We start from the raw sequence: 15,122 nt of genomic DNA on the forward strand, positions 1-15,122 counted from the left end.
GTCACGCGTGGGAAGGCTCTTGTCAAACGCGGCGCCGGTCGCAGTCGTGCAGACGCTTTCACTCGTGTACGTTTCAACTCGACTCGAATGCCCCTCGAAACCATCCCGATGAGCCCGGATCGTTTTCCTTTGTTGCGCTTCATTGTCATTGGCAAATGGAGAGGTTGGCCTGAATTAGTGTTCTTCCCTGCGTGGTAATCTAGTATCATTCCCAATCACTAATCTAAGAGCGCTTGCAGGGCCGCGGCGACCATTTTGAGCCAAAACTGGGCATCTGTTGCGTGGAGATTAAAGCAGATCACAAGATCGCGCACGCGCACACATTTAATGCTGCACCCGACATGGGAAACTGGCAGCCTGGACACTCTGAACTGTCCCTGAATTTGTTTTAAAAAATGCCATCAAAAATCGTCAAAAAGCACCGACAAAGAACTAAGATTTCACCACCGCTGGCGATGTCGCATTCTGATCATGGCAACCGTGGGAATAATCGTCCGATTAGGAACGGCACATTCATGCGACTGTTGAGCGCGCCTCACATAACGATGCAATGACTTGAACGCAAGGTGAGGTCATCGGTCAAATGCAAGCGACGCATCCAATTTGGAATCTCGCTCATTTCAAAGCATCGGCTGGCCCAACAGATTGCAGCCACGTGAGCAAGCTGCTTGCGAAGATAACAGCTTTTGACGGCTTTGGAAATGCGCCGGGAAGGACGTCGCGGGGCCCGCGGAGCAACCTTGGCCATTTTATTGAAGGCACGAGCGCCGGTGCCCGTACCCGCAGCTAACCGGGCCTGTATGCCTTTCTAATCGTCCGTAGCGCCTGCGGACGCCGCGTCACGGCACGCTTTCATTCTTTCTTCAAATCGTCGATCTCCCCCCCCCTCCCCCGCCGCGTGATCTTCATTTAGTCACAGTCTGCGACGCTCGCCATCTATCACCGGGACAGCGGCGGGGAGGGCCATCAGTCAGCGCCAGGGCTGAAATGTGCATTTTTGGGGGGAGTTTGATTTTCTTCCCTGCGCTTTGTTGAGGGTTCAATCCCGCACCGCATGACAAACGCCACGTGCGGGATTCATGAATGCGGCAAACTATGGACTAAAATGTCTTAATTGCGCACATTGATCACCAAGCAAGAAACAAATTGCGGTATTAGCGTAGCATTAGCTTGGAGCCGGGAGCTGATGTGCCCTCAAACTGACAAATGAGCAGTAGGATTTTACAGATATTTTTTCTTTATTTTATTTCATAGCAAGAGTTGAAAAACCGCAAGCCTAGCGATCCCCCCCCCCCCCCCCCCACCATCTGTGCGCTTGAGCAGGCTGTTAGCGATCACCTTTTAAAAGGTCAGACCGTCATCATTTAAAGGCCCATCGCTCAGCATCACAAATTCCCTCTGCTTATTTACTACATTTCTTCCTCTTCCTCCTCCAGTTGCAGGCCCTGGGAGGGGGGGGGGGGGGTAAATGTCAGCAAACTGCTTTTCGAGTACCTTCGCCGCTAATCAATGAAGGTGACACGAAACGTCTGTGGCTTCGAGCAAAGTCGCAGCTAAACCGGCAGCCGATTTGTGACAAGGGAGCTAGATCTGAAAGTGTGGGGGGGCCCTCGACGCCGCCATTGGTCATCGCCGCGGTTTTGGACTTTGTTGCTCGGATTGGGTCAAAAGCCGTGACACGCTGGCGACGGATCACAGATATCCGACAGCGAGCGTCGCATTTTGCGCTAGCGAGGCGAAAGAACGGCCATCTCAATGTCCAGACAGTTGAACGACGATCAATTGATTGCGATGAACAAATCATCCATTTTGGAGCAACGGGGTGAGTCATTTCCCGCGGCACAGCAGATGATCTGTCACGACACACACACACACAGCACAACAGTGTCCATTGGCACATTTTCAAATGGCAACACGGCAGCAAACAAAGATGGCGGCTTTCCTCCAACATATGAGCAGACTTTTCCCAACAGCTTGGAGGCATCGCGAGCAATCCTAAATGGCACAGGTATGTCGAGAGCTCGGCACGCACGTGCGCCCAAACAGCAAAGGGACACCCCGGGTCCCTCTTGACGTCAGCCTGTGCAAATTTTCAGTCCGACGTTGCTTCAGCAACAGCGCCGTCGTTTCACGACGTCACGACGCCGACTAATAAAAGCCTTCGCCATTCCAGCGCACGCACACTCCCGAGTCAACATACCCCCCCTCGCCTCCCACAGGCTTCCAACTTGACATTTGCCAGGGTAATCAATGGCGGCGTCTCTGGCGAGCCGCTCGCACGACACTCGCCGTTGCGTTTGTTTAGGCGACGTCGAGCAGAAATGTTGAGACTCGGACAAGCTAATTAGCTGGCGGTTGCGCGTTGTTTGCACGTAGGAGAAGGGGCCGCATCACTACATTTGTCACGGCTGTCAATTAAAGCCGGCGGGCCTTTTATTTATGATGACTTCATTCACTTGCAATTAAACCTTTTTAGACTGAAAAAGACACTCGAGTCGCCTCCGGCGCTCTGCTAAATGATGCTCGGCTTTGTTTTGTTTTCCTCCCTTCGCCGATTGCGATTGTGCAGTTCCACCGACAGCCTCGGCGCTGGTTTTCATCGGGTGACCTCGGGGTCAGGCGGCCACGGACCGCTTCCCGGACAATCGAGCGTTCGCAAATCCCTCAAAAAGAAGGAATGACGCGACCGGCCGAGCCCAGTCCGACGGCGCGCGTCTCTAACTCGCCGATCGGCTTCCCCTTGCCGCTAAAATGATCTTCATTCGCTTTGCGCTCGGCTCATTAGCTCCCCTGTCACGCCGCGACGACACGTGTCGGACCCGAGGTTTTGCTTTGCCATCACGCCTAATTGCCCGTGTGTGTTTTGACGAGATGGTGGGCGCGGGTGGGGTGGGGGCGGGGGGCGCCAGGTTGGCCGTTATCACACCAGCGCACTGCGCGGCTGCCGGAGGAAGCGCGCGGCGAAGGTGTCAATCAACGAGTAGGAGGGAAGGCGGCAAGAAGAGAAACGTGTCGTTCGTGGGCCGCGCACGTGTGCGCTTTCGGGCCAGCGACATGTGGAGGGATGGCGAGGGAGGGGGGGGGGGGGGGGCGCTCAAGCAGATTCCACCGACAAGCCTCGGGCCAAGCGCGAGCTGGAGAATCTCGAATCAGATGCGTTGAGTCAACACCAGCACAAGCTGCTGACTACAGAGGAGAGTGGCCCTAAGAGGGGGGAGGGGGCGGGGGGGGCTGTGTCCCCAGGCACCGCCTCCAGGTTCGACTGGGCACAGAGAGCGGTTCAATCTCGCTCCCCAACAGGTCGTCCGCAAGAGAATAAAGCACAGGGAAAAGAAGATGGCGGCGAATTGAGGCGAGCCAGTCCGCTCCAACGCCTTTTTGGCTAGGACGGGGGCGTCGGCGGCACCCCGGGGAGCGGCAAGACAGATTAATGCGGGGGCTTTAATATTTCAGGTGAAAATGCAGATTCAGAGAAGCGAGCCTTTCTCACTCTCATCCCTTTCTGGCTTCAAGCGTGAACGTGTTGTGCTGAAGTGGAAGATTGGCCCCACCCCCGAGCTTCTCGCTCAGCCGCGGCCCAAAAGGAGCGCAGCAAAGTCCACCCTTTGTCCTTGTGCGTTCCCCCCCCCCCACCCAGCTTCACCAAAAGTTCCTGACCTCGCACCTGCCGGTTCCGAGTCGCCCGCCCCCCCCCATTCCCAAGCCAAAGCGGCCTCATGACGGAGGACAAACTCCATTGTGATGACACGACGTGATCCGACGTGAGGTTGGGGGCTCGGGGGCTCGGGAGCCGGCGCTAAGACTCAAGATGCGGCGTATCATAGATGACAGCCTGCTGCGGGGAATCCGCACTAAGAAGATTAGAGCAGAGAATGCCTCTCCGGTGTGCCATCGGGCCCACCCGCTTCCACTTGCTCGCCTGCCTGTTAACTTGTCACCATTGTCACATATCTGCCACACTTTCATATGGGGGGGAGGGAGGAGGGGGTCGGACGCTACGACAATCAAGGCAAATGCCAATCGTATCGATCGAAGCGGTACGCAACGGACGTTTTGGCTCTTAGCGATGCACTGAGCCGCCGAGCGTGACGCCCCCCACCCCTCCCCTTGATGCGTTTGGACAGCTTGGCCCGGCCGCTTAGTGCGCAATCTCAATGGCAACGAGTAGCAGTCGGAGTACTTTAACGACGGATCGGCGTGTTCAAGACATGTCAAAGCACTTGATTCTTCACCTGCCCCCCCCTGTCCCAACTCTCGGCTCCATCTAGGCCAGCAGCTTGACACAGCTGGACACGTGTGAGCCCCCCCCTGCTCTGGACTTCTTGCTTTGTTGAGCGCACGCGAGCCAGCTGTCGTGGATTAGAGAAAGACAACAAGAGCTTCTCTGCGCGACGCTCATGCCCCGAATGGGACCGAAAGACAAGATTTAGTGTTTTTTGCATCGACAAAAAGCAGGTGGGGAGAGTCCCAAAGCCACAAGAGGACAAACGGATGGAGGCGAGCGTGGATGGACGGCAGCATTTCCGATACCTGGACGAGAAATAAGAAGCGCCAACCCTTGACCGCATGAAATCAAGCATGAAAAAAGACCACAAAAAGATGGAAAGTGGAACAAACGTAGTGGGTGACAAGAAAGTGGAAGCGAATCGGCCTCACTCTGACAATACAAATGCAGCCCGCCCCCCACCCCCCGGGATGGCTTTAATATTCCATCATATCCTCGAGCGTCCCCGACTCCAGCTGCGATCAAAGTACAGACTTGATGACGGTGCACGCAGCGCACGGGAGAGCCTCTCAAGCTGCCCTTCCGCCCCCCCCCCCCCCCCAACCGCACGCTCATTCCCTTCCGTTAATCGAGGCCGTGAAAAATACATGATTTGTGCTGGGCGAGTCCACATACGCCACCGGAGGGGCCGCATTGCGACGGGCCCATGCGAGAAGAGTGACGCTCGCAAAATGTCAAGTCGGGTGGAAACGTTTGCGGGCGTTCATGTTTCACACGCCTGGTCAACAATAAGCCATTCCGACGGGACGCCTTTCTCGCAGCTGAGCGACGGCTTGAACTCGAGCGGGTGACGACGGTGCCTCGTTTTCCGACAAACGCCGCCTTTTTTTAATTTTACTTTACTTTTTTTTTTTTTAACCTTGAAGCGAGTGGCAAAGGGGGCTGCGCGCACTAACGCGCCCCTCACACCCGCTCAATCATCTCGCAACGAGTAATCATCGGAGCAGGAGCGCCGCGAGTCATAAAAAGGCGAGGTACAATTAAATCCGAGGACACCGTAACGTTCTGTGCCGGCGATTACGGCGAGATTGTTTCAACAACTTGACCGGGTTGAGCCAAGGTCACCTCTCGAAAACCCTCAAAGTCGGCCGCGCCGGACCAACTCACGCGGCACGCATATGTCTGCGGGAAATTTTTCGCCAGGAGAAGCGGATGAAATGAAGTTCGTTTTTTTTTTTGTTTTTTTTATTGTGCGAGAGGGACCGTAACTTGAACTGCTAAAATGGAACCTTTCAAGGTAAAGTGAAACGATGGGGGACGTATAAATTGGAAGCTTCCTACTAAATCGCTGCCGTGGCTCTTGCGCGGCAAATCATTTGCCGTCCGCTCTAGAAGAGACAAAAATAACTGCAGCTCCTCGGCTCTCGTATTGAATTTTAAAATCAGCAGCGGCATAAAAACGTCAAGCCATGGCGGACTCGCTAGCGTGACGGCTAACGTGGCTAAACGGCACCACGCGGAGTGGCACAAGAAGTGACCTTCATTTCCACCTGCTCGCCAAAAGCACACTTCCCGTCAACGGGGGTGGCAGAGCAGATGCTAGGTGTGAATCCGGGCCAGCTGCCGAAGATGTTGCGCATGCTATGCTATGCTCCGACGTCAATGACTTGACGTCACCTCAAGTTCTATTTGCCAGCAGCACGTGGGCTCACATCGAGTGTGAGCTCAAATGACATTGCTAACATTAGCGGTGAAGCGGCCTTATCTGCCACTAGCGACCTCCAAACGAGGTGATGCAGGCTAGTCACAGTGAAAGCAAAAAAAAAAAAAAATACTCATTCTTTTTTGACTCCTACTTCAGCGGTGCCTCTAATCTTGAACAAATCATGGAAGTAAGAGGCTTGAAGACGTTCTACGTCACTGCCCGGGTCGCTCTCAAATTCGCCCTGAATCGGCGAGCTGAGTGCTAATGCTAACGCAGTGAGAAACGCACAGCTAACCACTAAGTGACAACATTCAAACAAACTGGGCAGCGATACCCGAGCATCCGACAGCGCGTTCTGGCCGTAACCCCCCCCCCCCCCCCCCCCCCACCTCATGCACAGGACATCTGCTGCACTTTACAAATGGGACACGCCATCAATTATTCCTGCTTGCTGCAGTACACATTCCTCGTTTCCCTTTCTGCCCGTGAATATTTAAAGGGGCGGCGCGACCACCGAGGCCGTGTACTTGACGCGAGTCCTCGCCGCGCTTTTGTCACTTCCCAGTCGGGCCGTTTGTCGACACGGCGCGCCGTGATTTGTAGTCGATGGCCTGGTTGTGTACCGACGCCGAGACCTGAGGACTTTGGTTCTAGGTCCTCTACGGGATAAGAGTCGAGAAATACACACGCAATACTTTCCAAGTTGAGTTGCGAAGGTGAACGTCAGGGTCACTCCTAAAGTGCGAGAGGTCGCGGGACGCGGCAAGGGGTGGCCTTTCTCATTTGGCGCGCAGCCAATCAAGTGTACATTTGTGAAGTACATTTGCTAATGGCGTTTCCTCATCTGGCCAAGACAGTTGGGATGAGCGCGAGCGCTGCCCTCCGAGCGTTTGCTCTTTCACTCCGTCGCGCAAAGCACGGCCCGGAAAGCGCCGCTTTTTATCTGCAGATCAATGAAACCACTCAGAAACCTCAAAGGGAGACCCAGCCCTTTTTTTTTTTCCCTCCGCGCTTTCCTGTCATTTCGTTTGTCCGCCGGCTCGCCCATTGCGCTTTGTAATCGCTGCCCATGAGGGTCAAGCGTCGCTGCCGGCTTATTAGACGTCTTCAGGCATTTGCGAGCGGCCGATATGCGAGGACATTTGAACCGTGCCATGTTATGCAAATACTTTTTTTTTTTTTTTGGATAATTGGGAAGCCAAAGAGCTGGGTTGGCACGGCGCCGTCACAAGAATTCAGAGCGCAGTGGAGCAGCACGTCCAGAGGCGGCGTTTCTTTTGCGCTTCTTGGCATTCCCGATGCATCGTCTAAACGCTCCATCGCCATCTAAGCCCCGAGTCGATAATCAAGCTGCACGAGAGGCGCTTTCTGGAGGCTTAGAGGATCGCTTTGGAACTACAAAGGCGGCCGGCCGCTCTCCATCTCATCGAGGGAAGTCACGGCAGGGCTTCCAGTTTCCTGGGAACTGGGCCCGCCGCAATCAAAAAGGAGCGGCAAAAGAACCTCGGCGCGGGAGTGACGGCAACCCGGTGCCAGGGGGTCTTACATTTGAAACACAGCGCGTTGCACTTAAGTAGAAGAAATGTCAGCTGTGCTTTAAAAGGGGGGGCCAATTTATCAACTGTATGAGTGGCTTCGCTTCCGGATAGGACGGAAGAAATTTTCTTGTACGAAGAAAAGAAACGCAAGCAAATCGGCGACCGCAAAGCGCAAAAATGAATCATTCAACAAGTTCATCTGAAGTACATTCAAGTCGGAGGGAATCAATCCATTTTAAAAAACGTGCCAAAATGACAAACTTTGTGAAGAACACAATTGCTAATTGGACGATGGCAAGGAAGGAACGAAGAACGAAGGAAGGGATCCGAGTCGGCCGCCACCAAATGGAGTCAAAGAAGAGCACGCGGGTCAAGAGAAGCGGGCAAGTCAACAACTATTTCCAGAGCGAGCGTGCGTTACGCTTGGAATGGTGTACGAATGGCGGGAAAGCTGTGTCAGAATGCACGAGTGAAAGACCAAGTAAAGGGGCTAAAGGATATCGCTCCCCTCCCTGCTCCCAATTTGGGCCTTGTGATTACAATTCGTGTCGATTTTTCCCATGAGGTGAACCGGCGCTAAGCTTTCCATTCTCAGAGCGGGAATCATCTTCAATCGGGCCCTTCGGTCGAGAACTCACGTGTCCGGAAGCGGTGGTGCGGTCGAGTCGCCGGAGCCTTCCCATGGCGCCCGTGAGTCCGGCGAGTCGTGGGCTTGGCCGGGGGGGCGGTTGGCTGTGCGGTGCTCGTCTGGACCCGAGTGCTGATCCTCACGGTGGCGGCGGAGGCGGCGGTGGCCGAGGGCCTCTGTCCCGGCTCGGAGTGGCCGGCTCCGCCTCCCTTCCCGACCGCGCCGCGGGGGGTCGCTTCCTCGCCGCCGGTGAGCCGGGGGGCGCGGGTGGCGGACGCCGTCCCGCCGACGCGGGTGCCGAGCCGGTTGTGGAGGTGCGGCGCTCTGTTGCCGTCGGCCGAGCGGTTCGCCGGCGAGCCGGATCGAGTTCTCGGCGCCGGGGCGGTCCCGTCGGCGGCCAGCGGCGTGCTGGTGGAAACGGTGGAGGCGGCGGTGGGAAGGTCCGGCCCTTTGGGCGCGGCGCTGGGTTTGGAGAGGAATATGGGGTCCTGTCCCATGCTACCTTTGGGGTCCACCAGGTCCGTGGGGACGTAGTCCTGGACCGAGCCCACCACGATCCATTTGAGCAGCATGAGGCTGAGGCCCAGGCCCACCATGCCCATGACCAAGGGCACGGCGCACAGCCAGCTCTGCTGGCGGGGCCAGACGGCGCAGGGGCCGCAGCGGAAGGGGCCCGGGGCCCGGGGGGACGCCCGCTCCGCCCCCGGCTCCTCCAGCGTCATGGCCGCCAGGGGGCCGGCGCCCGAGTGCCGGCTCATCGGGCTTTCCGTCTCTCGGGGAGGCTTTTGGAGGTCAAACCCGTCGCCGAAAGGCGGACGGGGGTCCCGAAGAAAGAAAGCGGCGCATCACGCGGGCACGGCCAGCCGACGTACACGTCTCAAGGCGACGATTTCGATTGACGCGCGCTACTCGAGCGGAACTAACGCGCCCGTCGTCATGAAACTCGCATGCAAACGCGAGCGGCACAGGCCGCACACCCCCTGGTGGACGAGGAAGCAACAACACGCACGCGCATCCATGCAACAACACGCACAAGCTCACGCGCTCTGCACAGGTGAGAAGGAAGGAAGGAGGGAGGGAAGGTCGCTTGGGGGAGGGGAGGGGGGCGCCGCAAACAAAGCGATGACAACTGCCAAGATGCTTCGCTCCCTCGTTGAAAACAAAGCAAAAAGAAAACGGCGGCTATTGATCCGGAGTCAAGCGATGGAGATCAGAGCTGTAAATCCATCTGCGCGCCACTCTTGCTTAGCTTGAAGAGAAGAAAAGTGCCCTTCCCTGGCTCGCTCATCCAACTTCAAGATTGTAAACCTCAATTTGCCCCTTTTGTTGTTGTTGGTGGGGGAGGGGGGTTGGGGGGGTTGTAGTTGGAGATAATCCACTATGGAGGTGAAGTCCAAAGACGACGATGCTGGCGCTCATCCAATTGATCCGCCAATTGCACTTTTGCTCTCCTGGAGTGACGGCTGCGTCGGCTTCCCCCATGGGGGGCGGGAGGGGTCGATAAGTGGGCGGATGGCTGACCGTCCGACCGCCCGCAGCCCGCCGCTCGCCTCTGCAAATAGCTTTGCTCCTGGCGTTGAGAATCGGCGGACACCTTGACGAGCGCTTTACCTCTGCCGCATTCCCACAGTGGCGGCAGGATGGGAGATGAAGATGAGAGGGGGGGTTGCGAGAGGGAGGGAAAAAAAAAAAAAAAAAAAAAAGCTACACGGCGGCGGCTGTTCCGGGAGACTGAGGGACAGACGGCCGGCTCAATCCAGTGATGCGTCCCCGCGCGCCCCAGCCGCCGTCCTCAACCGCCCAAAAGTGCGCCTGGCGATTGTCCCATCGCCACCAGAGGAGAAGGGAAAAAAAAAAAGAAGAAATAAGCCGAAAAAGATGCCGCCGATGACGGAGCCTGGTCGAGATGCGTGTTGGCTAAGCTCTGCAGCAGATGCAGATGGGAGGCGGAAAGAAGGAAGGGAGGGAGGGAGGCGGTGCCGCGCGCGTGCGCACACACACACACACACACACACACACACACACACAACTCACCGCATGGAGAGGAGAGGCACAGACACACCCCAGGGAGGAAAAGGATGAAGGGAGGGAGAGAGAAAATGAGGAGGAGGCGCAAAGGCTTCCGATGGGCAAAGCAAACGGCGGCATCACAAGCCACTCTGAGTCCTGCTCCAAGTTGAGACTTCAACACTTGCGAGGGACGCCAGCTTTGATGCTATGGAAATCACCTATGGGGGGGCGGCGGGGGCGTGCCCTCAAGATGGATCTCAATAGTCCATGGCAGCACAGCTCCGTCAGAGCCGGACGGACGTATGGGGGTGGGAGGGGGGGATTTGCTTGCAGATCATAGCAAGCCCAAGACGCCATCCAAGTTGGCAAGATGAAAACTCCCAAACAGGGACAAAAAAGGAGCTGCAACGAACGACGTGTGGATCCGGGTGATTTTATTTCCTGGAACCACTCGACAAAATAAAATGGAGTCGACCCCCCCCCCCCCCCAACCACAAAAAAAAAAAACTTCCAACGAGTGAACAAAAACCACTTTGAGTTTGGCTCTTTGAACGCTCGTAAGCCGTTCGCCGCCTTTCCTGGTTGAAAGCGGCAAAGTCTGGGCCGGCGCCTCATTAATTGGAGCCGCGGGCCGGCGCCATCCAAACGCGGCACGAGAATAATTTGGGAAACACCGGCCTTGATGCATTATTCAGCCGTGTTCTTAATAATGCATGGAGTGACTCCACCGGTAGATGGTGACGGTGGGATGCTTGTTGTAAATTCTCCTCTTTAATTGGCCGCAGGCGGTCGACATCGAAACGACGTCGGCACGTTAAACGATGCGCGGGCTTGTTGACCACATTTTTCCACGCACAAAACAACAAGAGACTGAACGGAGATTTGTTTGGCGTCGGGCTCTGCGGGTACTTGACTCGACTTGATGCGACGCGCGTTGTTAGACGTTGGCTCAAATAGATTTCAAGGCCGCGTGAAAAAAAGCTCATCTGCGATTCCAAGACGGCCGTCGTTTTCGCCGCCCCCTTCAGGCCTCCGAGGCGGATGACTTCTTTGACACCGTTCGCTACTTTCATATGAGCGGGGAGCCTCGGCTCCGTCTTCCGGCATCGTTCAGAGTTAGGCGGCCAAAAAGCATGAACGGCTATTTCATTTCATGAACGCGCGATGAAACCGCACCGCATTGACATCACTTTTCTGACGGCACAACAACAACAACAAGGCAGCCCCTTGGCGGGCTTCTGGTTTTGCATTTTGAGAACTAGTCAACTCACTTCGAATGGGCAAGGACGACGAGGGGTAAGCTCGGTCGCGCAATGGTTTCAACCGACGGATGCATCAGTGGTCCACGCGCATCAAGAACACGTGACAGCAGCAATTTTAGACCACAACCACCCCCTGCCCCCCGCCCAACCCCAAAATAATCTGTGTCGGCATACATCCGAACCGATGCACCAATCTCCTCGAGCAACTCTCAAGATGCAGGTGTGCAAAACGCTGCAACCCCCTCACAGTCCACACAAGTAGCGGCCAGGCTAATAAGTATGCGGCGGAAAATTAGCACATTCTGACTCACAGCTCCTCAATGGCCGGTGGCAATTCTCTTTGGTCTTTTGGCACCTGGCGATGCATCGAGCGCGCGTTTGACTCACACGCAACGTGACCATGCGGCAAAGCGCCGAGCAAAACGGACACTTGGCAAATGTCGGCGCGCGGCCCTCGGGGGAACTTACCGGGCTTCGGCGTTCCTCACGAGGACGCCATGAACTCGCATGAACTGGCGTGAATGAGGCTTTGCGGCGCCGAGGTCATCCGCCTTGGAGGAGGAAAGTGCATTTGTCACTCCGCCGCGGCGTCTTCGCACTAAGGAACAAAAAGCAAAACATCAAATCAGTACACAATCACCAGTCTGCGTCTGCACTTCAAGAGGCTCGGTGAAAAGAGATGTTCTCCACTCGCGACTCCAATGGCGTGTCATCCACACACACACATACACACACGACTAAATACTACTACTCCATAGTGTGCCAAATGTAAAACAGTGTAAATGGCGATATTTGTAAATGACGTCGATGTCAAAAGCACATTTCCACGGTGGGATTATGTCTCGCCAACTTTCCTTTGTAAAAAAAAAAAAAGCTCAAATTCAGCTCTATGGTCAAAATGAAGTTTTTGGTTTTGTTTGTGTTCTTCCATAAGTTGACACAAATCATTTCTTAGTCCTTCTCTCCCTCCCTTTTTCAAAGTCGCAGCACGTTCCCAGACACGACCGCCTTTCTGACTCCCAAATAAAAAAGCCGGGGCCGCCATCAAGAGGAAGCAGGATTAGAATTTCAAAAGTTCACGACTGCCACTTGTCTTCCAAAAGTGCACGAACTGCGCCGGTGTCCCCGGGACTGGCGCTGGAAGACGCGGACCTTCAAACCGGCCGCCATGAAAAGAGGCCCGAGGGGGGACCGGAGGACCCCGGAGGACCCCGGCGGCGGCGGCGGCGGCGCAACAACCGGGCACGCCGTGGAGAATACTAAACGCGCAGCGGGAAAGAGGCAACAAAGCAGCACGGCTTGCTCTAATTACATCCCAGGTGGCTTGGAATTCATTTCGCCGCATATGCACAGAGCTGACCCCCAACAGCAGCACAACAATATTTATGCTCGGGCAGCTTGCCGGCCACCTATTTACGCTTCCAATAGGCACCATCATGTATTGGAAGATATTTGCTACAACGCAAATCACAAGAAAGAACCCCCTTTTCATGGAACAACAACGTCTGCATAATTAACACATTCAAGAATGAAACTGAGGGGGGGTAGGGGGGAGTCATTGAACATTGCGCCGCTCCTTCTGGCCGCCTGGGGGCAGTATAATTCAGACTATCGAAACGGTCACAGCTCTCAAAAAGCTGCAGTCATCAGGGCCCTTCTTGAAATCAAGTCAAAAGAGTCATTTTCAGACGGGATTGTGTCCATGACTTTCCTCCCAAACACATATACAACTTCATTTATTTACACGATAACCAAAGCTAATGCAACCCCGCCTAAAAGTACATTTCTAATCTTAATTGGATTCCCCTCAGTCTGAATAGACGGCCCAAACGCGCCAGCGGCTATCTTTATTCACATCCCCCCCCCCCCCCTCCCTCATTAACAGGGGGGTGGGCAAGTGTCAGGGGTACTTGTTGAAAGTTACAAGAACGGGTTCTCAACATCAAGCGTGTCACGGAGAAGCTGCTCTTATCTTCAGGCGGCACCTTTTTGTCCTTTTGCCGACGTGTTCCGTCGGGCTACACTTGCCCGTAAAAAGGCGCTAATTGAAATGGAATCGCGATTGATTTTCTGCGCGGTTTCATTCGGGCCGGCCTCAAATCAGACGCGGCAGCGCGCGCTCGCGATGGAAACATCGTACGCGAGGGACGCCGAGCGATTTTCATTCAACCGACCACGGCCGCAAAGGGGGGGCTGAATAAAGAATCCCAAGCGTTAGACATCCGAAACCAAAAGTACAACGTCGACATGTCGTGTGGAGATTCTGACAGAAATTCTCAAGCTCTGAAAATATTGGCTACTAGCAACTTGATTTATTCGGCGCGCAGTCCAGATGGAGACCTCAATTGATTTTTCTGTCTGAATTATGCGAAAAGGAAATAAGAAAAAAAGGTGCCTCGCCGCCGCGCCGCTCTAACGTCGCACCTCTCAAAGCCACAAAAGAATCCATTTTTCCAGACGCACTCTTGACTTTTGCGGGGGCAACGCGCCTCAATGGTACGTGAAGGCGGCCCTCTGCGCCTCTGCAAAGTACGCGCGGGCTTCTTTTGTATTTCGAAGGGCGAACGGACGCTCCTTCCGCTTGCCGTGACCGTCGCCGACAAGGCTGGAGGGGAAGCGCCAAAACGACAACGGCAACGATGGCGTCTCACGTCGCTCGTTAGCAGTCTGCGGAGCAAACATCTTCAACTGCCACCAAACAGCGGAAAGCCTCTTTTGATGACTATTTGGCCTTTTTCAACCCGTTGTCGGTGGGTGCTTAAGCTTCACCCAGAAAAATTCAAGGCATTGATGGCCAGGATCCCCGCCCAAACCCCCCCTACCTGACCCAAAGTCCGCCGGATCAACTATCAAGGGCTCGCAAATTGAAAGCAGCTGAGGAGATCTACCTAAAACCCAAAAAGGCGCGACCTCCATTTTTACTAAGGTAGCCCCCCCACCCCCCACCCCCTCCCTCGCATCTTTGGTCACTCGCCAATGTGTCAAGAAAATGGCTTCATCAATTATTCCCGTCGCCGGGCGCAGACATGAGCAGGCTGCAAAGGGAAGAAAACAACAAGAAGAAAAACAGGCAGCCGTCACAGGCAAGCAGACAGAAGCGCGTTGTTCGTTGGGGGTAGCGGGGGGCGGGGGGGGGTGTCGTATATTGGTGCGAATCCAATCACAAAGCTAAAAGAACAGGTAGCAGTTGCCATGGCGGCCACATCCCCTCGCACAAAAGACGCATTTGTGTGTTCCCTCTCTGAAAGTCGGCGGCAGGGATGTTGTTCATGTGCTCCATTTCAGATTAAGGTTGCACAAATTGCAGAGCGAATCGCCCCCCCCCCCCCAAAGAGACACCGTAGCCCGGCTCGTGCTTCTTTGGCCAAGGCTCCTTTCTCGCGAGTGGGGACTCCGAGCTCCCCTTCTTCCACTGCTACTTTTCTCGCTTTGACTCACAGACTGATGGCTAGCGAGCATCACGCCAAGCGCCCAAACATGGCAACATCTGCGCCCCCCCCCCACATTCTCGACAGAGAGAGCCTGGAACGCAAATCATATTTGCACCGAACGAAGGTTGAATTGTGGATCCGAAAAGGCGTCCGCGTTATCTTTGACCGAGGGCATGTTTCTCTCGCTCAACCGAGAAATGAAACATGCGTTGACCCCCCCAAAAATTCACAACCGCAAGGACGAAGCCCAGTGGGCTTCTTGGCTTCACGAGGAGCTGTCGATAAGCGGCAGTGACGTGATGAGTCTAGCTTCGCTTGAAAAC

General features: G+C 55.2%; 1 protein-coding gene across 1 annotated transcript in view; it reads right to left on the bottom strand.

Annotated features, from left to right (window-relative positions):
• nrg3b (neuregulin 3b) overlaps window positions 1-10,071 on the bottom strand; it is a 35,040-nt gene extending 24,969 nt beyond the window's left edge. Inside the window, exon 1 of the mRNA XM_052071469.1 lies at window positions 8,107-10,071. Within this exon, the coding sequence (XP_051927429.1) occupies window positions 8,107-8,854 (748 nt within the window). The 5' untranslated portion in view covers window positions 8,855-10,071. The remainder of the gene's footprint in view (window positions 1-8,106) is intronic.
• Window positions 10,072-15,122: the final 5,051 nt, after the last annotated feature.

The sequence above is a fragment of the Hippocampus zosterae genome, chromosome 7, assembly GCF_025434085.1.
Source record: "Hippocampus zosterae strain Florida chromosome 7, ASM2543408v3, whole genome shotgun sequence".
NCBI classification, from domain to species: domain Eukaryota; kingdom Metazoa; phylum Chordata; class Actinopteri; order Syngnathiformes; family Syngnathidae; genus Hippocampus; species Hippocampus zosterae.